This window comes from Stegostoma tigrinum, chromosome 1, assembly GCF_030684315.1.
Source record: "Stegostoma tigrinum isolate sSteTig4 chromosome 1, sSteTig4.hap1, whole genome shotgun sequence".
NCBI classification, from domain to species: Eukaryota; Metazoa; Chordata; class Chondrichthyes; order Orectolobiformes; family Stegostomatidae; genus Stegostoma; species Stegostoma tigrinum.
Genome location: NC_081354.1, coordinates 35,166,742 through 35,194,531, shown reverse-complemented (window position 1 = coordinate 35,194,531; position 27,790 = coordinate 35,166,742). Strand labels below are relative to the sequence as shown.

Sequence of the window (27,790 nt, the reverse complement as noted above, 5' to 3'; positions counted from 1 at the left end):
CCCACCTAGTCTACTAGCCTGTATCTCAGAATTGTCCTCGACAACATTGTCATTTTCTAGAGTGAATACTGTTGAAAAATATTCACTTAGTGCTTCCCCTATCTCATCTGACTCCACACACAAATTACCACTACTATCCTTGATTGGGCCTAATCTTACTTTGGTCATTCTTTTATTCCTTAAATACCTATAGAAAGCCTTAGGGTTTACCCTGATCCTATCCGCCAACAACTTCTCATGTCTCCTCCTGGCTCTTCTGAGCTCTCTCTCTCTTTCTTTTTTTTAAGGTCTTTCCTGGCTACCTCCGTAGCCCTCAAGTGCCCTAACTGAGCCTTCACATCTCATCCTAACATAAGCCGCCTTCTTCCTCTTGACCAGAGATTCCACTTCCTTCGTAAACCACGGCTCCCGCACTCTACAGCTTCCCTGCCTGACAGGTACGTACTTATCTAGGACACACAGGAGCTTTTCCTTGAATAAGCTCCACATTTCTAATGTGCCCATCCCCTGCAGTTTCTTTCCCCATCCTGTGCTCCCTAAATCTTGCATAATCTCATCGTAATTGCCTTTCCCCCAGCTATAACTCTTGCCCAGTGGTATACATCTATCCCTTTCCATCACTAAAGTAAACGTAACAAAATTGTGATCGCTATCACCAAAGTGCTCACCTACTTCCAAATCTAACACCTGGCCAGGCTCATTACCCAGTACCAAATCTAATGTGGCTTCGCCCCTTGGTCTATCTACATACTGTGTCAGGAAGCCCTCCTGCACACACGGAACAAAAACTGACCCATCTACACTAATCTAACTGTAGTGTTCCCAGTCAATATTTGGAAAGTTGAAGTCCCCCATGACAACTACCCTGTCTCTCTCGCTCCTATGGAGAATCATCTTTGCTATCCTTTCCTCTACATCTCTGGAACTATTCGGAGGCCTATAGAAAACTCCCAACAGGTTGACTTCTCCTTTTCCTGTTGCTAACCTGAGCCCATACTACCTCAGTTGATGAGTCCCCAAACATCCTTTCTGCAACTGTGATACTGTCCTTGACCAACAATGCCACACCTCCACCCCTTTTACCATCTTCTCTGTTCTTACTGAAACATCTAAATCCCAGAACCTGTAACAACCATTCCTGTTCCTGCTCTAGCCATGTCTCTGAAATGGCCACAACATTGAAGTCCCAGGTACTAACCCATGCTGCAAGTTCACCCACCTTATTCCGGACACTCCTGGCATTGAAGTAGACACACTTCAAACCAACTTCTTGCTTGCCGGTGCCATCTTACTTCCCTGAAGCTTTATTTTGGACCTCCCTACTCTCAACCTTTTCTATACTTGAACTACAATTTTGGCTTCCACCCCCCCCCTGCTGAATTAGTTTAAAACCCACCCGAATAGCCTTAGCAAATTCCCCCCCCCCCCCCCCCCCCCCCCCAGGATATCGGTACCCCTCTGGTTCAGGTGAAGACCATCCTGCTTGTAGAGGTCCCACCTACCCCAGAAAGAGCCCCAATTATCCAAGAATCAAAAACCCTCCCTCCTGCACCATCCCTGTAGCCACGTGTTCAACTCCTCTCTCTCCCTATTCCTCGCCTCACTAGCACGTGGCACGGGCAAAAAAACCAGAGACAACAACTCTGTTCGCCCTAGCTCTAAGTTTCCATCCTAGCTTCCTGAATTTTTGCCTTAAATCCGCATCTCTCTTCCTACCTATGTCGTTGGTGCCAATGTGGAGCACGACTTGGGGCTGCTCCCCCTCCCCCTTACGGATCCCAAAAACACGATCAGAGACATCGTGCACCCTGGCAACTGGGAGGCAACACACCAACCGTGAGTCTCTCTTGTCCCCACAGAACCTCCTATCTGTCCCCCTATGGAGTCCCCAATGACTAATGCTCTGCTCCTCTTCCCCCTTCCTCCTCCACCACCTCTGCAACATTTGGTGCCAAATGCCTTTGTAACAGGAGGACCACAACTCTGCTCCTCCCTCCCCTGCCCCCACAACCCCACCCAGTGATCAAAAATGCCCTCGACCACATCTCTTGCATTTCCCACGCTTTCTTCCCTCCCATCCCCTCCCCCTAACAAAAATAAAGACACAATCCCCCTCGTCACATACCACCCCATCAACCTCTGCATCCAATGGATTATTCTGTGCCATCTTACAATCCAACCCTGTCCCATCTACATTTTGTAGGGACCACTCTGACCTCTTTGACCTGACACAACCGGTTAATCTTCTCTCCCACCTATCTGCCCTTCCCATCCCACTGACTGACTAATCTCCACCACTCCCTGCATGCACTCACCTGTCTCCATCCCTCCTCTCTCTACTTACTTCCCAGCTCGCTTCCCCATCTCCACTTCTGAAGAAGGGTCCCGACCCAAAATGTCAACTTTCTTATCTTCTGTGCTGCCTGGCTTGCTGTTATCTTCCAGCTTCACACTGTGGTGTCTCTGACTCCATCTGCAGTTCTTGCTATCTCTGAGACTATCTTCTGTAACTAACCTTCTTTAGTTCCCGGCCTGTATAATAATTCCATGTAAATTTTATTCTGCATCTGTAGGTTTTTTTAAGTCTGCTGTTATAATCTCCACCCTGCCCCCACTCATTTCACGCAGTGCCCTTGATACCTCAGTTCATGGAAACTATTTTCTCATCTGTATCTCAGCTGTGCTGCTCTTCCATGCTTTTGGGTTAAGTTTCAAACCATGCCACAGCACTGAAATTGCCTTGATCACAGTCACAACAACATGCTTTGATTTGTGATCAAGCTGCATTGTCCTTATGCAGTCTTTGAATTGTTTAGCTTCACACCAAGAGCCTCCTGTAATTGAGGTGTAATGATATCACTGGATTAGTAATCCTGAGACACTGACTAATGTGCTGGTGGACATCTGGCCACAGTCCACTATGGCAACTTGTAGAGTTTTAAATTGACTTAAAATCTGGAATTGAAAGCTAGTTTTGGATGTTCACCATTACTGTTATCTATAGTAGTAAAACCCATTTGTAATAGACTGTGCGTTTTTTTTTGAAAGGAAGAAATCTGTCATTTTGCTAATTTGGCCTACATGTGACTTTGCGCCCACAATGATGTGGTTGACTCCTAGTGCCACAAAAAGCAATTATCTGTCTTGACCCTTTCATTGCAAAAAAGCAATCAGTTGTAGGGCATAAGACTTTCTCAAACATTGCAAAGAATGAAACCAATCTTAGCTGAATCTGAAAAGTTGGCAAGTTAAACAACCTGTTTGACCCTTGCTTCTGCTTCTTAGCCTATACTCAGGAATTTCCTATGGGGAATGCTGTGTAACACCAGGAACGGGATGGTTCTGGTGGGATGCACTTCCGAGGCTTGTTATGGACTTGATGGGCCAAATGACCTGCTTCCTCAGTGTAGTGATGTCTGATTTCTGTACATTTGTGCAACTCCAAGACCCCCTAGTTCAGCTCCATAATCTTATCCCTGGTAAAACACTGGCTTCTGGTAATTCTTGGTGTAAGTTTCATGTGCACTTGTGGATTATTAAGCTCCTCTTTGTAAGAGCTTAGGTAAAACATTCTGTAGTTCAGAGTTACTGTTTGGATCAGTTTATGTCACTGGAATTTTGGAAATGTTCTGTCGTTCTTAATACAGGGATATTTTAGTCCTCTTTATGAAGATGTGCCTCCGTGGGGAAATTTGCAGGGGGCCTTCTGTGAAGGGTGCATTTTAGTTCATGGAGAGGTTCCAAACACATTCCTTCACTATAAATGCACAAATGCTAATGTCTGTGTGTAGCAATTTCACTGAGGCACACTGCTTTTAAAAATATTATGGTACATTGCGCCTAGATAAGAAATATAATCGGTGAAGATAAAACTAAATTAGTTACAACAGGGTTTCATTCTGAAATAATTAAGTTTGAATTTGGAGTTGATTTGAGGTATGCTAATAGTTTGGGGAAGCTAGAGATATTTACTGTTTCTCCCATGTCCCATCCCACCCTCCCACCCACCAAATATGCAAGAATTGACACTAAAATTGCAAGTTGACAATAAAACTTAGAAAATTGCGTTTTTGATGAGGATCTTTCAAAAAGTAGGCAGTAGCCAAACTAACATTGCAGTGTTAATGAAGTAGAATGCTTAAAGCATAGAAGGAGGCTATTCAGCTTGTGGAATCCATGCTGGCTCTTTGTAAGAATGACCCAGGTATGTTCTTTTGCATCAACTTAAATTTAGCCTCCCTCTCACTTTGAACTGAGCTCTGTGCTGGCTGACTGCTGATTAGAGGCAGGAGTGGTGGTTCCTGATAATAAAAATCTGCTCTTCTACTGCTCCTCACTGGTCAGGGCTGATCACCTAAGGATTCAGAAAAAATAATTTGGCAATTGCAAGCTCATCACAAGGGTGTCCTTACCACCCAGCACACACTCTCTGTCCTCCCTCTGCAGACTCCTTCAAACACTCCCTTCCTCTTTAATGCCCCATTCCGAGTAGGTGGTGCCTGGAGATGATGCAGCTTTCAGTGTGCAGGGTTTCATCTTCGTGGGTGCCTAGTTGCTGGACGGGAAGTAAATCAACAACTTTGTAATATTTATTCCTTTTTCTTTCATATTTCTAACTTTAAAATGCTTATTCTTCCCCCTTTTTTAAATTGTGTTCTATATTAACTACATGTGGCTACTGAGGTAAATGTTTCCAAAGTCTAATAGCTATCTGTTCAAAGACTGTTCACCCCCTTTCACGCAATTTTCTAAGTTTTATTGTCAACTTGCAATTTTAGTGTCAATTCTTGCATATTTGGTGGGTGGGAGGGTGGGATGGGACATGGGAGAAACAGTAATGAACCTTCAGTAAGAACCTTGGGTTCTTCCATTGAGAATGCTTGGCTTTTTCCCCATATTCCCCATTCATCCAGAAATGGAAACTGTATTTTATTATTTAATATTGGTAAGATATCACTTGATAGCTGTCAAACTGCTGCTACTACTTGCTCCATGGAAACCTTACTCCTCAGGGTCATTCCAACTCCATTTTTTTTTGTTCTGAGGAACGGTCACTGGACCCAAAACGTTAACTCTGTTTTCTCCTTAGCAGATGCTGCCAGACTTGCTGAGCTTCTCCAGCAACTTTTTGTTTGTTTTTGTTCCTTTCTGTTTGTGATCTACTGTCCTAGTTGTCTCACTCAACCACTCAACTCCTTGTCCTCCATTTGCCAGGCTCTGTCTTTCTCTCTGTTCGCATTTCCCAATTTTCACATCAGTACCAATAGAATGAAATAGATGACCCTTCTTAAACCTATTGAGTTGTTCCTTAGAAATACAATAGAAAAATGATAATTGCACTTAAAATTTTCTTAAGATATTATGTGGAGTGTTTTGTGATACAGTGGTAACATCATTGCTTCTGAGCCAGAGCTCCTAGTTTGAGTCTTACAGCAGGCATTGCTTGTAAGGTGGCCAAACTGGTTGATAACTATATAAATCAATTATGTGTGAGGGGTAAGAACATAAGGACTTTGAGTAGGCAGTTCAGCCTGTCAGTTATGTTTTTGCACAGTAATGCTCTCCTTTTCCATTACAAAGCTTACACTATGAAATGCTAGTTTATGAATATTTTTATTTCCTCCCCCACATGTGATTTCATTATTGCATTATTCAATGCTATACACTATTACTTTGAGATTTCTAACACGTTTGACAAATGACATTTTATATTAATATCCTTACAACTACTTAATATACACTTGGTTTCCTTTTTCTTCCCTTTTTTGCACAGTATCATATACCTTCCCTAAATGTAATATTACACACAGTGGTTGAGATTTGTTAGCACAGTTAGTTGGGTGGTTAGATCTCAATGCAAAGGAACACCAATAGTATAGATTCAATTCTCATACTAGCTGAAGTTACCACAGAATCTCCTTCTCAGCCATTCTCCCTCACCCTGAGACAGGCTGTGATCCTCAGTTCACAGGTCATCCATATTTTATTAAACATTCAGGAAGGGAATTGAGAACTCCAGAGGAACTGGTGTAAATTCCATTCTCTCTCTTTTCCTGTTCTCCAACATCTTATCCCATTCCATCCTCTAATCATGACCTGATGTTTCTCCTGGTGTCCAGTACTTGATGGCATCATGTGATTGGGAATCCTATTTTTGAAACATTGAAGAAAAGGAAACCTTATGAAAGGAATTCTAAATCTATATTTATGTTCTTTGTCATGCTGGCTATTACAGTTGTTACAAATTGATGTACTGAGATGCTTTATGACCTTTAGCTATTCAGGTTTCATTTTGAAAATTAGCTCAGAAGGAAATCTCAAACATTATACATCATAAAATTCCTCAGTCTATTATTCATTATGTTGGACAGATAGTTGCAAACATGTGGTAACAATTGATTTGATTTTGCATCCTTTTCAGTTTTAGACTTTAATCCTGCACTCATAGTTGGAAAGCATCTTTGTTTAAATTATTGGCTCACTTCCTTGCTATAAAGTCATTCATTGATAACCACAGCAATATTTAATTATCAGTTACCACCAAAGATTATGGAATTCAGCAATGATATATTTGTTTTCTTTAAGCTTGATATTTCACACAAGTAGAATTTAATTACATGACTTCTCAATATTCTATATATTACTTAAAAATGACGATTGGGGAGAGGGAGGAGGGTAGAATGCAAATTTACAGTTTTTAAAAAAAAATTGCAGATGTTGTAGACTTTGCAGGTCTTGTCACATAGCCAGGAGAGTTAATGTTTCAAACTGGTGAATTTTAATCAAAACTGGAACAAGTTAGAGATTGTAACAGGGAGAAAGGATCATTCCTTGCATTCATACGGTCACTTTCTTGACTTCTCCATCTTTTGTTTCTGTAAACTTAGTTACTGTAAACTCAGTTAACTTGATTGTACATCCAGTAACTCTGCTTCCTGGGTTAAGTTAGCCAGAATGTATCCAGGGTGGGCGCGTGAACTTAACTTCTGTTGGCTTTGACTAGTGAAACACCTGATATATACTTTGCATATATCAGAGTGATTAGCATATATTTCAATGACTTTTGAAAAACAGAATTGCATTTCCTGAAAGCTGTTGTTTAGTCTTTAGTATCTCATTTATATAATTTCCAAGAAAATGCAGCATTTCATGTTCCTATGAAGGTACTGACTTGTATTGTCCTGGTCATTTAGTGGTTTACCGAGGTACCTAATTTGTTTTGAGCTGTGCAGATCAGAATGGTACGAAATTTTAAAATGATTTACACTGTCGCTTTATGCTTGCTTAAAGCAAGATCAGATTGGAGCCCTGAGATGGATGTTGGATGAGGTGGCAATAGTAGAGGGAAGAGACGTTTGGCTAGATTCCAAATTATGATTATGTACTGAGGGAAATAAACTTACAAGCTGCAGGTGAGATCGGGGAATCAGGATTCTCTGGCCTGCTTAGCAGAGAGGCAACATTGTCTTGATGAGCCAGATAACCACCTTTCTGTACTATTTTTGACTCTTTTTGATTTCTTTTCTGGAGCCTCCTAGTTTGGTGTAACATGGAGGAAAGCAGAGGCTTCATTTAAATCTAATATTCATTCACTTCTGAGTAGGCAGCATTTGAATGTAATTATAAATTATGGGGATTGGCATGATCTCTACAGCAACCCTCTGAAATGTACATCTTTTGAAATTTCTGCCAAAGTCTCTATGGACCAAGGAACATTCTGTCTGTGCATTTCCAAACAAGGTTCCTTTCCACAGTCTACAATGCAAAGGAGGTCTATGTATGGAAACTTGTTTTGGAGCGACCAAAGAAAAGGCTTTAGGAAAAGGAGTATCAAAATGAGTGCTTTTAGGATGGCATTCAACAGTATAACAGTAACAACTTGCCAGTGTATTACTCTTTTTTTCTCACTTTTCAGATTGCATATAAAAACTTGAATTTACTGCATTGAAGGTATAAAAGCACTGGGATTCATGTACTCAAAAGAATATTTCTCAAGGAAGTAGAATAAACCTTGATCCCTTCACCATAGTTCCATGGTCTATAACCCTTCTAAGGTTTGCCAGGCATTATGGAGTTATTAATTCTGGAAATTGCAGCAGAACAGTTGTGTATTTGCTAGTTCTGATTATGTTAATTACAATGCCAACCTCCCATCAAGATTTGCCAAAGACTTGAGTGAATGAATTAACCCTTCCTTTGTGAATTGTTTCTGAGTCACAGAGCACAGAAGATGACCATTTGGACCATGTTTACCATGAGAAAATCTAACTCCTTGCCCTTTAATGTTCATTGCAGTTACCACTTAAAGCAATCTTGGGACCACAGTTAACCAGAAACCTAATTTGTCTCACCGTATAAATACAGTGGCAGGGCCCATAATGGGCTTTGCATATATTCAATTGGAGACACTATCTTTTGGTAATGGAAAAGAAGCCATTCAGTTGTGTCTAAGAGCACAGGTATTTTGAAAAAATTATGTCAGGGGTCTTGTGACAGTGATTGTGTCCCTACCTCCGGGCCAGGAGGCTTGGATTCAGGCTTTGCCTGCCCCAGATATGTAACATTTCTGAACAAGTTGATTAAAAATTATCCTAATTCTCGCCACCACATCTTCCAGGGTAATTTGGAAAAGCATTTTTTAAAATTATCTTAACAAACACCTTGCTAATGATGCCTTCATCTTATGAATGGGTATAAAGAAATTCTATCAAAGTATCTTTCCTTTTTTATACTTATAGTAAATCTCACCATTTCTTTTAAAAACCTTCTGTGTTCTAAAATGACCAACTTCAGTTCACTAGTTTATCCACATGGTAGATATTTGTGCTAATCAATACAATTCTGGTAAATCTCCTCTGAACACTTGCCAAACCCTGGCAAGATACATTTGTGTTTCCTGATGCCCAGAATTAGATACAATATTCCAACTCGGGTAACACCTACTGAGTTATAAACATTTACCATAAATTTCCTTCACATTTTTGACATGGGAAGCAAGAATAGTTTGAGGCTAATGTCCTTATAACAGAACCTGTCATTGAAGCTCGGCGGTTCACTCCTTAATTAAGGAGATCTGACTGAGAAGGCAGAATATGCTAAGAGCTACTCAATGAAAAGTCAAGCAGATTGTTAGGAAAAGCCCCAAAGAATACTGAAATATTCAGCCATCCTTTTGAGATGGGAAGATTGTAGGATATTTGAAAAGATTAAAAAGGCAAGCGCTTCATCCAAAAAAAAGTCCATTGAAAACAGTGACAGGAGAGTTGATCATTGACTGCAGTAAAAGGTTGGAGAGCTGGATCAACACTAACCTAAGGTATTGTCTAAGGCAGAATATTTTGAGGAAGTAGCAGATAATATTGGGTGTACCTGTTATAGCACAGTTTGGTGTCTATCAATGAAGGAGTCTAGCTGTTAATTTACTTGTCATGGACAAAATTCTAGATACTGATGTAATACTGTGGAACTCTTCAACTAAGGAAAACAAGCACTGCATCAGAATCAGCGCAATTTGTTTTTCTGTTTTCTGCTTGAGGGAGGGGACTGTCCTCCACAATAGCCATGATGATAAAATTGTGACCCTGTATATAAACTGTCTGACTGCAACAATTAGACTATAGTAGAAATTTGTCATGTTTTTATTTGAAAAAATACAGTGAGAAGTTTTCATAAGCCGCCCCACCATGGCACCTACACCATTAATAGAAGTCAGACATAGTCTTAAATTTTTTTAAAAAATTAAGTTCATCACAGCTCAGCTAATGGCTCCTGGGCTTGGTAAAAGTCAATTTAAGGAATGATAGGATATCCTGGATATACAGCCAGGACAAGACCATGATAGGCCACTGGAATACTGGGCCAGAACGCTCCACTGAAGACTGCTGTGCCTGGCTGAGACTGTGTATTCTAGTGGACGGGCTAAGACCACCACTTGTCCTCCTTCAGGCATCTAGGCCTAGCTACAGACCTGAAACCTCAGCCTATTCAGCGTGAGCACCAGTTGTTCCTTTCACATGTTATTCGTTCAGTATTTGCCCATGTTGACATTCTTACTCTGCTGATCCTGGCTGTATGCATCTGTTAATCCCTGTGGGGTTTCAGAACTGGAAGAACTGAAGAGAATTGCTGTGAACTTAGGCGATTAAAATGTACTGCCTTGATAAGCCTTAACAAGGCATTCAACCATGTGAGGTGGCATGGTTTGTTTAAGCTGCTGAACAAATTTGTTGTTTATTGAAGCTGCTCAGTGAGAACTCCTTTTTTTTTTCCACAAATAACAGGAGTACCTTCAGCAATGGCACGCAGTGTGGAACACTGAGATTCCTAGTACAGCCAGATATTGTTGTGTTCTGGCATCACTGGTCTTTAGCATATTTTTCTCTGTTAGTGCTGTCAAATGCTTTGCAGGTAGCTACTTACACCAGAACCATGTCAGAAGACTGTTCCACCTTGCTTGCCTGAAATCCTCGACAAAGATGTTCCATGTCCTCATTGGACATTTTGTCTTAAGTTGGTGATGCTGCACGAACATTCATTCAGCAGTAAATGAACCAGCATCGAGAAGGTTAGTGTATTGTCCAGGATGTTCCAAAACACACTTTTTAACATTGTTGTGGAGGTTCATAGCTACGTATACCTTGGCTGCACAATCCTTAGCAATCACTTAATGCTGTAATCCATAAACGCAGAGCAAACATTGCAACTATTATGTCCTAACTCGGTAATGGTGTGAAATGTCAGCAGTCTAATGAAGAACGCCAAACTCTGCAACTGCATTCTTTGTAATGAAGTGTGCTGTGGTGCGATTTGGGCAACAAATACTTGACAAGAGGTTGAACATTTTCAACTTTCACTGTACCTGACATTGTCTTGCCAGAAGATAGCAAAACTAGGTCACTAACCCAGAGGTCCTGGAGCATGCTGATTATCAGTGTATACTCACTGCTGTCCAACCACATCTGTTCAGGCTCTGCTATACTCATCAGAAGCGTGATGGCCATATTCTCAAGGACTTTTTTCACATGTAGTATTCTGGCCACGACATAAAGACCTCCCCTGGGTGTCCATTATTCTGCTAGGATGGCCTGCAAATGGAACTAAAGCAATATAAACTGGCAAATATTGACGTTGATAACTAGGGGAGAGTCTCCAAAGGTCATGCGTGTCAGCAACTATCTTCAGAAGCAATGGAAAAGGTGAGCAAGAAGGAAAATGTCAGTTAGCTGTGAAGAGGGTGCAAGAAAATCCGATATTAGCAAATTATGCATTTTACCATCATCATCCTCAATAGTAAATGAGCAGAGACTGCCATGCTTGAGTGGGGCTGCTGAGCTACTCCAAACAATGCTTAACATGTAGTCAGATCAAGCATCTTATAAGATGAATGCATTGTTTCCATATCGCCGCCTTTCAAAAACAGAGTATCTTCACCTTTTGACCCTTTATGGTATTTTCCATCACTGCTGTGACCCTAACGGTATTGAGATCAGTTTTTGCAATGCTTTCCCATTGAACGTGTGCTAGTTTTTGCATGTAGTTTTATTTTGTGCTAGGGTGTGGAGATTTTCTAAAACTAGATCTAGCATTACTTCTGCCCTCATTGGGCTTGAACATTCTAATGCAGGATGTTCTCTGTACACTCCAGGAGTTCCTTCCTCTTCTTGTCAATTACATTGCCTCAACCCCCATATTTTTAAGGATATGCTGCTGATTATTATTATAGTTTCTTCGTGATCCTTTTGAGACATAGTTGGTATTGCTAATCTGATGATGGAAGGTCCACACGAACAGTGCAATCAAGAAGCACCTGATCAGTGATGCCCAATTTGAGTTCCACCAGGCATACTCTGCTCCTGACCTGTTGCAGCTGTGGTTCAAACATGGACAAAATGGCTGAATTCCAGAAGTGATGTGAGAGTTGATGACAGCCTTTGATGTCACAACCATATTTGACTGAATGTGGCATCAAAGAGCCCTTGCAAAACTGGAATCAGTAAGCAGAGGGCGAGTTGGCATGCTGCCTAACACCTGACAGCATGCCCCAGCCCTCTGCGCAAGTATTCAAACAAATGTCCATGTTGGAAACTAGTTGAGGGTTAATTGGCAGTCCAGTCAAGGTGGTTGGCTGTCAGTCAGGGTCCATGATACAGGAGGTCACAGTCCACTGGCTTGACTGTGGTCAGTAATCAACTTGGAATGCCTCTGGCCAGGGAACTGGGAGGGCGAACACTCTTGTTCTGTAGGGCTAATACCAATGGTCAGAGGAATCCCATAACATTGGGGAGCTGCAAAGACTGTGGTCAGGATTTAGTGAGTCATGTCCTCAGGACTGCTGTTAGATGTCACTCGGAGGCACCTTGGGCAAATGCAGTCCTTTCTGAAGCCTGCTTATTGATCATTAAAGAGGGTGCAAGGGGGAAACTGTGGAGGCAGCAGTGGGAATCACTGCCAGTAGGGTTGAGGGAAGCGGAGGCAATTGTGGCTGTAGGAATAAGAATGCTGGTGGGAAAAGTCAAGGTGTATGGGGGGAAAATGCAGAACGGCATCAGAGAGCCATGGGTAACTGGGAGATGGGACCCCTTCCTGGGACCTCCACAGTAGCAAGCATGGAGGAACAGCATGGGCATTGTTAAGTTGTAATATTGGGGTTTAGGGAGAAATGAGGACAGTTGAAGGCAACATTCCAATATGGCTGATCTCCATTTTGGGTGGCTGGTTGGAAATAGGATGTCAGGGTATATAATAAGACCTTAAAGACTTTAAAAGTAGGAACAGGAATAGGCCATTCAGCCCTTTTTGAGTTTGCTCCGCAGTTCATTAGCATCATGGCTGATCCTGCATTCCTCACTTCCTCTTCCCTGTGTTTCCCCTGTAACTCTTAGATTCTTGATCAGTAGAGGAATTATCTACTTGGCCTTAAATATACTCAAGGACTCTCGTTGCCACAGCGCTCTGTGGCAACGAGTACCTAAACACTCAACCTTGAGAAGAACTCCTTCATCAAAATTGCCCTTTTTATTGGGAGATGTAGGAGCTGGTGGAGTGGGGGGAGGGAGGGTGGGTGTGATAACTTGGGCTCTGGTGCTGACTGATCAACTGTGAGCTATGTTCCTGCTATCACTTGCTGTTCTTTCGATTAAACAATGCAATTGAAATATAGAGATAACACGGTGTGAAGCTGGATGAACACAGGCCCAGCAGCCTCAGAGGAGCAGGGAAGTTTGTTTCGGGTCGAGACCCCTCTTCAGAAAACTGAAGAATATTTTGAAGAACATGTGGCCTGGTGGTTAAATGGTGACTACTACAGAATGCGGCAGTATGTGTGAGGAAGTGTCAGCCTTGCTGGCTACACGATGTGAGTGGTGTGGCTTTGTGCCTACTGAAAGGAGCAGTGCAGGATTGCCAATGATCTTTCGGGCATTGTGCAGGTGCAAGAGTTCCCCCTTTTTTTTCATGGAGTTGTTCTGGGAATAGTTAAAATGGGACCAGAATTGGACAAGAGGGATGCTGTTGGGGTAAGGTAGGTATTTAATGAAGTGTGCTGGGCAGGATACATTGGGAAGTTTCACTCAGCCTCATGGTAAGAATCCCTCCAAAAAAGCTTGATACAATTTGCATTTGGCCAATAAATTCTAAAATCAGTCTTTTGTATCTGTTTTAAAGAAGATTTGTTTAATTACAACATTTACATAATACTACATGTTTATGACACTTTGAAATTTGATGCACAAATTTATTTACATCAGGAGGCTTGTAGACCAGCTAAAAACCCTAATGAGACTCCTTTTTATCCGTGGTACATTTGTTTTCCTGCTGTTTATCTATTGAAATAGTGTATGTTGAACATCTGAAGCATTACTCTGATATCCAATCCTAAAACCATTTACTTTTGGTTTTTTTAGAATTAATGCCATCAAATTTTAAATGTTTTGAAAACCAACATTTTATTTTTCTCCCCAGTTAAACTACAACTACAGGCAGAAGCTATTGGAGTAATATCAATCAAGGGAATCTGTGCTAACCGTTTTCTTGCTATGAATGAAGATGGCAAGTTGTATGGCTCAGTAAGTGGCATTATTTTGAAATCTTGTTTACAATGTTTCTGTTTGTGCGTGTTTTTTTTTGAACCATGCATTTATGCCTTTTATGTGATCACATTGAATGTGCTAGCCTGTGTCTATGCCATTTTGACTTGGATGACTCGAGCACAGCGAACTGAACCTGATGTATGGTCAGCTGGAGTCTTAAGGATATTTTCTATTTTTAAAAGAAGTTCATAAAACAGGATATATTTTAGACATTTAAAACCCAGATATTGTTTGCTAAGCAGATCTGTGTACAGATAAAAGAAAATGGGCGTTTAGGTTCAAAGGCAGTCCCAGTGAATGAAGTAAATCAAAAATTGGCCTCCCCTTAGCTGTTGCTTCACTAGACCTTTTAATTAACAATCCTTTCAAGTAATGTTATAACAAATTTTGTTGTGAAAATTATAAATCCCAAAATAAGTCCTAATTAGCTGTTGTCTGCTTATTTTAAAGTCCAGACCAACATGTGGTGATACCTGCACGTCAGATGAAATTTTTCAATAAAATCAAGTCCAAAAAACCCAAGGGTGAACATTTTAAATTGTTGGCAACAATTAATGTTTTCCTTTTGCTTCTTGATTTGAGTATTGCCAGTCAACTTTTTTTTTGCTTTTAATTAAATGGAACAAAATATTAAATCTAATCTAGTATGCTACGCAAGGAAATGACATCAATTTATCTAGCAAGCAGACTGCCGATATCTTTATAGTAAAAGTTCCATGTATCTCCTCTTCTGCTAGCATTGTAGATTCAACAGTTCTCATACCGTTTTTAAAAAAAAAATATATCTTTGGTCAGTCTTGGTACAATTCTCCTGAGTTTTGAAGACTGTGTGTGTCAAGCTTTACTCCAGAGGCAATAATCTGAAGTGACATTTTGGTGCAGTATCGAGAGTGTATTTGATAAATGTTTTGATAAGTAGGAAATTCTGCCAGTGTCCTGGCCAATATTTATTGCTCAACCAATATGTCTTGAAACAAAGCAGATTATCTCAATGTTTGAGAGCTTGCTAAATGCATATTGGCTACTGAATTTGCCAACTTTATAGTAATTATTGTTGCAAAACTGAAAGTCTTGAAACAATGAAAGATGGTTTATGAAGATATTTTTTTCATTCTTTAAAATTATCACCTAGTTCATCAAACTGTTTTATAAAATGCTAGCTCTACTGACAGCCGTGCATATACTCTGTTTCATTTTAAGGTTTTGTTTTTGAGAAATATTTGCGGAAAGGTAGTCTGATTTGGATTCGTTGATGTCAGTGCCAATGCTTGAATGTCATGTAATGATATTAACACTACTTTTTTAAAAATTATTTATTTTTCCCATTTTTGTCCAGGCAGTCTTCTAATCACACCTTCAAGAGAATATCTTCCAATGTATTATTTTCAATTGCCTCTTCCAGCTGCTTCTATATTCGTATTAAAATTAGTAAGCCAATATAAAAAGCAGTTTAGTGCTCTAAGATGGTGCATGCTGAGTGTGCTCTTATTATTCTCAGCTTAGTCTTTCATAAATAGGTGAAAGTTGAGAACTCCCCTTCGTTGTTCTGATTTTATGTTTGAGCCCATATCCCAGAGGTGGAAAACAATAGATTTTTGTTTTTGTCATCCAGTGCCTTAACTTCTATGCTACAAATCCAATTTTACCTCCTTCTGGTTGCTTTTTAAACAACTTGTTATACATGCTTCTCAGTATTATAAAACATTTTTCACTAATATTCATTTGTGCTCTCTTATGATCTGAGTTTACTTTGGGTTTTTTGTTCTGACTGTAAAGGACCATAAAGGCAATATCAGTTTCATATGAATTGCAGTATCAGTCGGAGAAGTAAGCTTGCATAGCTTCACAATAAACAAACTAATCATTCATATGGCTTAGCTATTAATGTGTTTTCTGAAAAGTGGTAGAGGGTAGTCAGAAGTCTAGTTCTTTATGTGGAGGAAGTTAAAGGTGCAGTCAGAAGCTATCTGTCTGAGAGGATGGATGGTGAGAAACTGTTTGGGTTGGTTGGCTGACTGATGGGAATATTCCTGCGTTTCCAGACACGTGGACAGTGCTGGCAAGGCATTTAAACCTTCTGTTCCTTTAGCTGTTGGGAAACTAGCTGATCAGTGGTAAAACTTTTTTAAAAAGGCATGCAAACTCATTCAAAAGTTTTTAAATGAGGGACCTACCTCCTGCACACGGATTGATAACCTGTCCACTTTCCTTTTGTTAAGTGGACAAGTTCCAGATGGGTTAGATTCAGGCTTCATAATTTTAAGCATTTTTTTGATCCACTTGACCTGAAAACCACTTTCTTTCTCTCTTTGGGAGTCCAGCATCTGCCTGAGGTCTCTATCTATCAAACCAAAGATCCCAAGTACTTTTCTGGTTAATGGTTTTATTAACTTTTTTTTGAAGGTTTATATATGTCACCGTACATTGCACTTCGTTTCAGCATGCATGTTGTATTCAGACCAGACTGCCAAATTGATGTTGGTCTAGCCAGGAACCCATACCCCTTCCCTTTTCTGAAAAAAAAAATGGATAAAGTGAGAGATTCCAGCTATTTAGTAACCAAACAAAGCCACTAATTTCCAGTTTTGAACAAGCCACAATAAACTTTACTATACTAAGTGCTGAATTGCCTGTTTTTAGGATAAGTTTATTTTTGGGGAGTTTCATAGTGGGTTTCCTTTCAAGGCTCTCAGCAGCTTTTCTTCTACTCACCTATTCTGCTACTCACCTCCATGAATTATGCATCTGGGCTCTACTACCAAAGGTAAGAGGTGGACGTGCTCACCACTCCTGGGACCTTCCATTATTCACGTCAACGGCAGCACATTTAAACTCTCCTCTTCGATCGGTTGAAGCCGGGAACTGGCCTCTACATTGCTTCATGCTTATCATGTAGGGCATTTTCCCCAGGCAGGAATAGAAGCAGGCATCGTGCTTCAGAAATAATGACCTAGAAGAGCTGGTGGGTAAGGGGGTGGAGAGGAGAGCCATCCTTTTCTTAAGCACTGCCAGTACCACTAGATACACCTAGTCTGAACATACATAAAGCCCTAGGTTATTAACTTTCCTTGGAACAAATCAGATGCACAGCAGTGCTGAAGGCAGCTGATGATTGAGTTCCACATGGGGTCATCTCTCTGCCATCAGACAGTAACATACTTGTCTCCACTCAATGGCTTTTGCTCATTTCTCCCAAACTCCTTCCATCCTCTGCTTTTCCTCCTCTGAGAACAGCCATAAAACACATCCTGTGCAGATGCATGAGATGCGTTTGTTTCTACAATGCTCCTGTCAATCACTGTGTACTCAAAGTGCATTTCTAAATACTGAAGTTTATTACAAGTTAGTTTGAGATCGCAGAACATAAGAACAGACGAAGGCCATTCAGCTTGTTGAACCTGTCCTGCTATTCAATACTGTCATGATTGATTGAACATTTCAATGCCTTTTATTCACACTCTCTATACCAGTGGGCAGGGTTATAAGCAATCTGAAATCTCAGTTTCTACCTTAGACATTGGACATTCATAGCCCTCTATTGAAAATTTGAAAATTCCAAAGGTTCACAATCTTCTGAGATAAGGAGAAATTAAGTTGCATCTCATTTCTTTTTAAATTGTGCCACCAGGTTTTAGATTCCTCAGCCAGGGGAATAATCCTGCTTGCAGTGACCCTGTTTATCCCTTTAAATATTTTGCAGGCTTTAATGAAATCACCACTCATTCTTAAACTCTAGAGAATACAAGCCTAATTTGCCTGATCTCTCAACATCCTGAGAACAAGTCAGCTGAAAATTTATTGCACTCTGGCAATAATATCTTTCCTGAAAAAGTCTAAAACTGCTCATAGTATTGTAGGTGCGGTCTAACCAAGCTCTGTACAGTTGAAAGACAACTTCAGTTATAACGTGGTGAGGCTTGTGTTTTGCCGATTATTGACTTCTTTAGACTGTGGCTGGAGGGGATTGCTGTCCATGAAGTTTGTAATGTGATGGTGAATGGACCTTTTTACAATGAAGGCCCAAAGAAACAAATTATGAGCAAGGTAACCACTTTGACAGTTGGCACCATCTGGTTCCTCGCCTGTGGATGGGAGAATGTGAGGTGCATGTAAATGAGGCAAGATCAATCAATAATTGGATGCAAATACTTGGAAATAAGTTAGTTGCTGCTTTTGAGGGCAAAATTTCAAATTTTTCTCCATGTTGAGAATCTGATTTTGGATTTTGCCGTGCTTTTCAAACTTCTTTGGCATTGCCATGCTGGGTTGGGAAAATTCTGCCTGAAAGAAAAGTTACAAAGGTAAATTAATCTGAACTATTTATGTAATTTCTGATTTAAAATCCAGAACTAACATAAGGTAAATATGGACATCAAAGCAAATCAAATAGTAAATATGGTCAAGAGTAATCTCTGATTCTATAGCAACATCTAGACATTAGCGATATTGAGTCATCAAATCTCATTAAAAATTTTACTAGAGATTCCAATTTCTAACTGTGGAATGTCCTCCGAAACCACTCTGTCACAGACTGCATTAGTAACTGCCCAAAATATTCTTCAGAAAATGCTCTGCTACTCTTAAATTCTAGAAACTGCATTCTAATACTGAGTCACAGACAGAATCCCAACTGTTCTGTAGACCGCTTCATGCTGGTAATTTCGGTGAGCTTCAATGTGTCTCACCTGCTAGAAAGCAAATACTGTTTCTGGGCTTCCTTCACCTTTGTGCACACAGCTTCTTCCGAACCCCTGCACCTATAAGGGCTGTTTTGGAGGCCTAATCCCAGCACTTAACTGCTTTTCTTGGCTCCTTGAACTCTTTCTGAGACTAATTTGCTTGAGGCCTGCTACTGCAGTACTTTTTTTCTGCTAGGATAGAGATCCTTTTCCCTTTTTAATTGACACCCCAAAGGTTTCTTTCTGTCTGCGTCTAACTGACTAAAATTGAGTATTTACTAAACCTTGAACTGTTGAGTGGCCTCTTCAAAGCCTTGCAACAAACCCTGCCTCTATTGCATAGAAGATTGAAGTTTGCAACTCAACAGTCCAATTCAACAATCTCTTTTTGAACTGCTTATTCTTTGAATTTTACAATTGACCAATCAAATTAGAGGAATTCAACAAAAATCATCAGTGCATTTATTTATGTTGCCACCTTCTCTTTCTATCCAAATGTCATCTGTGTATCTTCTTTATTTCAACAGACTCTTGTAACATCAGAAAATGTGGCATTCCTTATGAGAATTGAATTCAACTCTGAAAATAGCTCTATTACTGTGAAGTCAAGAGCCAGATGATTTAAGAAGCTGCCCATTTGATTTGATTGCCAACTGCTTATTGGGTTTAGACTCGATTGAAACCAGGTTTTTGTTTGACTTTTTAACAAATCCCCTTTTCAAGTGTAAATGTCCTATTATGTTGATAATTTAAAAATGGTTTGTTTATTGTCATATTGCTGGATGCTTGGGTGGTACTCCCACAGATATTCATTTGACTTTTTGTGTTGATGGCTTGTGTTATCATGAATAATATATCCTTCAGAGGTATCAAGTTTGCAGCTGGGTAGTAGCTTATTCCAAACAAATGAACTCTCCTCTTCAACAGTACTTTACTTTAATAGTACAAACTAGAGAACGGTTGTGGAATTTCTTATTGTTAAAGTCAATGTTGTTTTGATGCATCCACCTCTTATTTGCCCCTCCCCTGCCCCCTTCAAGTTACACCTGTGTATGTGTTGAGGTGAGAATTTTGTGGCATTTGTGTGCCCTCTAGGACCTGATGCTGATATATGTTGCCCTTACTAAAGTTGAGGATGCAGAGGGAGAGTTTAGTTGTTGCAATATGAATAAGGGAACAGGGTGAAAAGTGGGAGAAAGACTGCATGAAAGTTAAATGATACAAAAGATTGATAAAGTAAAATTAGACCAATATATCAAAGAAAATTTGTTAAATGTGATGAGTGGACTGAATGGTGAGTTAAGTTGACACACCCCTTCAGCTTTTGGATCTGGATTTGTTGTGTCAGCTGCAGTTCAGGTGGGTTAGCACTCTTGCTTTTTGAGTTCCAAGATTCTAGAATCAAGACAGAAATTCCAATGCAGAACTAAGGGAGCCCTGCACTGTTCGAGGTGTCTTTTAGATGCAATATTAAACTATCTGACCCACCTGGCTGCTCTGGTTGACTTTTAAAAATCCGTGGGACTGTTTTGAGGAGCAGGGGAAATACCCCTTGTGTCCTGGTTAACATCATTAAAACAATGATCTGGTTAGTATCTCATTGCTGTTTATGGGAGTTTACTGTGTTCATATTCTCTGCATTTTCCTATATTGCAGCAGTGACCTCACTTCAAAAATGTCATTTGGCTGCCAAGAATTCTGATATGTCCAGTGGCCGTCAAAATCACTATATACATGCACATCTAGGAGAGGAGGTGGCACAATGGTTATGTCAGAGCACAATAACTGAGAGCCACAGCTAACGTTCTGGGGGCAAATACCCCTGTAGCTGAGGGTGAAATTTGAAATTTAAATAAAAATCTAGCCTTATGACAGCTATGTAATCATTATGAACAGGGGTCTTTTGTGATGCAGTGGTAGTCTGGTAAGGCCAGAAATTCTGGATTTATATCCCATGAGCTCTAGAGTTGTATTTATGATGTTGATTTTAAAAAAAAACCTATAAATATAGATCATGCTTCATTAATATTTGTTAAAACTAAATGTGTTTCTAATTGACAGTTTTAGTTAGGGTATACCCTGAAGGCTCAGGAATTAAATGCAGCACATGCGATTGAGCTGTTAACTAGGAATGTACTTGAGATTGGTTGGTCTAATGTAAAGTTTTTGATTTTAAAAACTGGAGAAATTTTGCAAGTAAAATATTTGTAGCTAGGGAAAAGAATGACTGACTGATCTGTTAGAGAGAAACAGTTTGTACAAGCAGCTATTGAAGGATCACTTTTTTGAATTTATGCATTATATCTTCTTTTTTTCTCTATTTTGTACGACCAAAGAGCTGACAGTGTTGACAGTTGATAGTAAATTGCTACCTGCACTGACATCACTTAACATTCAACATTTTCCAAATTCTGAGGATGAGGGAGAAAAGTTAAATCGTAGAGTAAATAATCAAATCCCTACAAGGCGCATAGAGGCTGAAAAGCAGAAGTAACATTAGGAAATAACAACAGTTTATTTTGGGAGAAGGTTGTCTATTGAAAAAAAAGCTTTATTTAACAAGTGTAGTATTGAAAGTTATACACAGCTTTCTGCCAGTTCGTTAGAGGATACTTTGGGGTCAGATAGCAGTTTAATACTAATCCAATATTTATTTTTTCAGATATGAATAAACAGTTTGATTCATAATTTATTCCTTCTTCTAACTGTCTAATGTAAAGTTGTTTGATATTTTTATTTTCATTTTTAACATTCCGTTCAAATTTATAACATGACCAGTAGTTTTGAGAATAACAAAATATGGGATATGTCAGAGCTGTGTCCACATTCTTTTTGAAGTGTAACACTGCAGCTATCCCAAATGTTTGGATTAACAATTATGGGAATTAACAAAATTGATTTTTTTTTTTCAAAGGAACTTTTTCTTTTGAAAATTGACTCTTACTTTTTGATTCATCGTATTTTTCACTTGTCAGTTTCACTCTTCATTTCACATTTCCCTATGTAATCCTGGGGAACTGAAGACAGCCAGGAACTACTAGCTACTGTAAATTTAACCATTGGGATTGACTTAAATTATTCATCTGGCACAAAATAAACAGCCAGGCAATGTGACAGACTTGCCAACTGCTGGGTGGTGGAAGACGTGAGACTTCAGCACAGTCCTCCAGTAATTTAAGTTTTTTTTTTGTAATTTGTCTGTTTGCTCATAAATAGAGAAAATGAAGAATATTGGATTGGATCCTGAGACAGATGGTCGTGTTGGGAGGTGAATGGGAAGCAAATGATGATGACAGCAGAACCTGGAGAAGTCAACGCACCTCTTGGCCCACAATGGGTGTTTGTAAAAGCCACTATCCTCCTGAGAAGGCAGCTTCCCCACCCCCCCCCACCCCCTCCATTTCCTGAGTCTCAGGAAATCTGGCAGGCAGAAGTTAAATTTAAATCATGTCCCATTGGCACATCCTTGCATTCTATTGGACAGCAGCAAAACGGGCAGTTTGTCCCATCAATCCTTTGGCTGTGTCTATGCACATGGGTCCTTTCCACCTTACATCATCTTGTATTATTAACATATCCTTTTTATTCCTCTTTATAATAAATGCAGCAATGTCATTTAGCTCAACTGCCTCCACATTCTTGAATTTTTTAGTGATTAGCTTATTTTTGTGGTGCTTACTTTTGGACTATTTCACAAAAATATCTGTTCCACAAGTGCATTCTAGGAATTTTAAAGACTGCTGTAAGATCACCTCTTAGTCTACTGCTATCCAGTGAAAAGAGACCCAGCATGTTCAGTCTTTTGTAATAATTGTATCATCTTGGTTCTGGCATCATCCAAACAAATGAGGTAAAAGTAGACATTGGGCAGCTCTAAACTGATGCTGGAAGGCTAGTGATGGGAGATAAGGAAATAGCTGAAGAACTTAAGTACTTTAGTGTCAATCTTCACAGTGGAAGACATGAGTAATGTCCCAACAATTAAGGAGAGTCAGGGGACAGAGTTGAGTATGATAGGCATTACAAAAGAGAAAGTGCTAGAAAAGCTAAAACGTCTAAAAATTGATCAGTCTCCTGGCCCCCAATGGGCTACATCCTAGAGTTCTAAGGGAGGTGGCTGAGGAAATAGCAGAGATGTTGGTCATGATCTTTCAAAAGGTCACTGGAGTCAGGTCAAGTCCCAGATGACTGGAAAATTGCTGTTGTAGCCCCCTTGTTTAAGACAGGATATAGGCCAAAAGATGGAAAATTATAGGCTGATTAGCCTAACCTTGGTAAAATTCTAGAATCTATCGTTAAGGATGAGATTTCTAAATTCTTGGAAGTGCAGGGTCGGATTAGAACAAGTCAGCATGGATTTAGTAAGGGGAAGTAGTGCCTGACAAATCTGTTAGAATTCTTTTGAAGAGATAACAAGTAGGTGAGACCAGGGAAACCCAGTGGATGTTATCTGTCTAGACTTCCAAAAGGCCTTTGATAAGATGCCTCACGGAAGGCTGCTCAGTAAGGTGAGGGCCCATAGTGTTCGAGGTGAGCTACTGGCATGGGATAAAAAGCTCTTTTTCAGAATGGCAACCAGTGACCAGTAGTGTCCCGCAGGGTTCACTGTTGGGGCTGCAGCTGTTCAATTTATATATTAATGATCTGGATGAAGGGACTGGGGACATTCTGGTGAAGTTTGTCAGTGATACAAAGATAGGTGGACAGGCAGGTAGTACTGAGGAGGTGGGGAGGCTGCAGAAAGATTTAGACAGTTTGGGAGAGTGGTCCAGGAAATGGCTGATGAAATTCAACGTGCGCAAATGCGAGGTCTTGCACTTTGGGGGGAAAAAAAAAATACAAGCATGGACTATTTTCTAAGCAGCGAGAAAATTCGTAAAGCCGAAGTACAAAGGGATCTGGGAGTGCTAGTCCAGGATTCTCTAAAGGTTAACTTGCAGGTTGAGTCCGTGATTAAGAAAGCAAATGTAATGTTGTCACTTATCTCGAAGGTTGGAATATAAAAGTAGCGATGTGCTTCTGAGACTCTATAAAGCTCAAGTTAGGCCCCATTTAGAATATTGTGTCCAGTTTTGGGCCCCACACCTCAGGAAGGACATACTGGTGGTGGAGTGTATCTGGTGGAGATTCTCAGATGATCCCTGGAATGGTAGGCCTAACATATGATGAACAGCTGAGGATCCTGGGATTGTCGTCTTCAGAATTTAGAAGGTTGAGGGGAGATCTAATGAAAACTTGCAAGATAATGCATGGCTTAAAGGGTGGATGCTGGGAAGTTGTTTCTGTTAGGTCGGGAGACTAGGACCTGTGGGCACGGCCTTAGAATTAGAGGAGGTCAATTTTTAGAACAGAAATGAGGAGACATTTCTTCAGTCAGAGTGGTGGGCCTATGCAATTCATTGCCATGGAGTGCAGTGGAGGCTGGGATGTTAAATGTCTTCAAGGCAGAGATTGATAAATTCTTGATCTTGCAAGGAATTAAGGGCTATGGGGAAAGTGTGGGTAAGTGGAGTTGGAATGCCCTTCAGCCATGATTAAATGGCAGAGTGGACTTGATGGGCTGAATGGCCTTACTTCCACTCCTATGTCTTGTGGTCTTATGTAAATCTTTATTGCACTATCGTTAAGTGCCTCTATAGTGGTTTTGTACTGTGGAAACTAGAAATGAGTACACTATTCTTGCATGTCCTTGGTAGTGGAAATGTAACTTTTTTTTTGTGCTTTTGGGTTTTGAATAAGAATTCCTGCCCACCTTCCCCTCTAATGAGCAGCAATTTTACCTCCTTAGATTGTATTTGGAACAAGGCCAGTATGGGGATATTCCTCTTTGGTTCCTTGAGGAATCAAACCCATAGGAGTTCAAATGGGCCATTGATTTATCTGCTGATGCACTTCCATGTGACTATCTGGGCTCCAGTCAAAAACCCATTAATCTTCATCTTGAAGAAATGTGGAGAGTCAGCCAAAATACCATAGGCTTACGTTCTTCTGATGTTGTTTGTGGCAAGATGGCAAATTATTCTTCTAGACTCATTTGGACGTGAATGGCACCAAATGAGTTTGAGTTCTGACAGCAAGAATTGCATATCTAGCAGGACCCTACCTTCTTGGATGCCCCTGATCTAGCTTGACGTAATAGAGATGATGCCTTTTAAGACAGTGCATTCATCTTTTGTTGCAGCTGGCTTCTAAATCTCCTGTATCCTCCTTTTTAATAGATTATTCTGGCCTTTAAACTTAGTGGCATTCTAATTTTTTGCTTTAGATGCGCAATGCTTTGAATTTTCCCTCTTCTCCTTTTTCCAAATTTTATGGCCTCTGAAAGTTGTTCCCATAAGAATCTGGCAGAACCCAAAAATGTTCTGGCTTCAGCAGTAAATACTATTTTATTTTCTATAAACCTATAGCTATTTTAATATAGATGGCTTTTCCAGCTGATGGGTTTTTTTTTTAAATCCACCATTCTTTCTCTTCCTCGGGTTATTAATCTTGAATTTAGAGATGGATCTATCAAACAGGTTTTTTTTGTTTTGGATTGTATGATCTAGTTGTCAATTAGCTGTATTTGTGTGTTTCTATTATATTTACAGTTTTTATCTTGCCACTTTTCACCCATTCTTGTACTGAAAGTGTTGTCGTCGTCTTTGCAAATGTTCTGTTGGTTACTTCTCAAAACCTCACTTCAAGCTTGGGGTTTGGTGACTAGTCATGTAGATCATGTTTGTCATCAGTATTTTCTCTCTCCCACTCTCTCTCTTTCCCTGATTAATGAGCATCAAGGTCAACTCTAGTATCTCAGTTCCAGTTCCAAAAATTGAACTCAGCGAGGGCTGAAAATGGAACCTTCCTGTTTTATACAACTGTGGTATTAACTGGATCGGTGTCTCCAGAATGTTGGGAGAATCCAAGTAAGCTATTATTTTTATGGGGAATGTTTCCTCTGAGTCACTTCCACATTTTTTTTTCACCCTGTCACCTTCCACCCAGAGTAGTAGTTTCCACTTCCTGATAGTTAAAATGTCTAAGGAACCAAAGCCTGTTCCAAACCAGAAAGGTAAATCATTTATGTTGACTGAATTTTTAAAAAAAATTCTCATGGGATGTATTACTGGCAATGTCAGGATTTGTTGCCAGCCTTCCATTACACTCGAAGGTGGTGGCGAGCTGACTACTTAAACTACTACATTCCTGTTTATAGGTTCACCTGCTGTTCTATTAAGAAGGTCTGTGTAAATCTGATAATAAATAAAAGGATTGGCTAGCCACCATACACCCAGCAACTTATTTTGCAGAAATATGTTCTCTGTGGAATCATACAGTTCCTACACTGTGGAAGTAAGCCATTCGGCACATCACATCCACACGTTCCCTCAGAGCATCCCACTCAGACCCATCCCTGTAACCCCTGCGTTTCCCACAGCTAATCCATCTAGCCTGCACATTCCTGGGCAATGTAACATGGTTAATCCACCTAGCCTGCACATCTTTGGACTGTGGGAGGAAAGTGGAGCTCCCAGAGGAAACTTATTTACCCACTGGGAGAATGCTCAAACTCCACACTTGGTAGTCTAAGAATACAGTTGGCTAGTCTGGCTCTGTGGTTAGCACAGTGCCACAATGTGCTGCCATCTTTTCTGTAAGATGAGGTTTAAAACAGATTTATAAATCTTGAAAACCTCAATCAGACCTCCTGTCAGTTGCCTTCTGTTCAAGGAGAACAGTCTCATCTTGCACAGTCTGTCTTCAGCTGACATTTTTTATACCTGGAGCCATTCCAATAAATTAGTTCTGCCCTCTTGCAAGTGCATTTGCATCTTTCAAATAATGTGGTGCTCACAACTACATGCCCAACTATCCCATTTCCAACAGTCCACTCTTGATGATCAAGAAAGTGATGAAAGGTGTCATCAAAGGTACTGCCATGTAACAATTGCTCAGCAATAGCCTGCTCACTAATGAGTAACATTTGTGCCATACACTTGCTATGAATGGCTATCTCCAATAGGAAACAATCAAGTGGTGTTATCATTACTAAATCTCCCACTATATTACAAGCCTGGCAATTACTGACCAGAAACTCCAATGGGCTCACATTAGAGTCAATGGCTATATGAGCAGGTCAAAGACTAAGAATACTGCAGTAAGTGTCTCCCCTCTTGACTCCTTGAAACCTGTCCACAATCTACAAGGCGCAAGTCAAGAGCATGGTGGAATACTTGCTGTTTGCTGGGATGAGTGTACATAGAACATAGAACATATAACATTACAGCACAGTACAGGCCCTTTGGCCCTCGATGTTGTGCCGACCTGACGTACCAATCTGAAGCCCATCTAACATACACTATTCCATGTACGTACATATGCTTGTCCAATGATGATTTAAATGTACCTAAAATTGGTGAATCTACTAACATTGCAGGCAAAGTGTTCCATCCCCTTACTACTGAGTAAAGAAACTACCTCTGACATTTGTCCTATATCTTTCACCCTTCAATTTAAAGCTATGCCTCCTCGTGCTTGCCTTCACCATCCTAGGAAAAAGGCTCTCCCTATCCACCTTATCTAACCCTTTTATTATCTTATGTCTCAATTAAGTCACCTCTCAATCTTCTCTCTAATGAAAACAGCCTCAAGTCCCTCAGCCTTTCCTCGTACGACCTTCCCTCCATACCAGGCAACATCCTAGTAAATCTCCTCTGCACCCTTTCCAAAGCTTCCACATCCTTCTTATAATGCGGTGACCAGAACTGTACGCATTACTCTAAGTGTGGCCGCACCAGAGTTTTGTACAGCTGCACCATAACCTCTTCGTTCCGGAACTTGATCCCTTTATTAATCAGCTAAAACACTCTGCCTTCTTAACAGCCCTGTCAACCTGGTTGGCAACTTTCAAGGATCTGTGTACATGGACACAGATCTCTCTGCTCATCTACACTACCAAGAATCTTACCATTAGCCCAGTACTTTGCCTTCCGGTTACTCCTACCAAAGTGCATCACCTCACACTTGTCCACGTTAAACACC

At 40.3% G+C, this 27,790-nt stretch overlaps 1 protein-coding gene across 1 annotated transcript in view; it reads left to right on the top strand.

Moving 5' to 3' along the window:
- fgf2 (fibroblast growth factor 2) overlaps positions 1-27,790 on the top strand; it is a 96,065-nt gene that overhangs the window by 30,275 nt on the left and 38,000 nt on the right. The window contains exon 2 of the mRNA XM_048531233.2: positions 13,960-14,063. Coding sequence (XP_048387190.1) covers positions 13,960-14,063 — 104 coding nt within the window. The remainder of the gene's footprint in view (positions 1-13,959; positions 14,064-27,790) is intronic.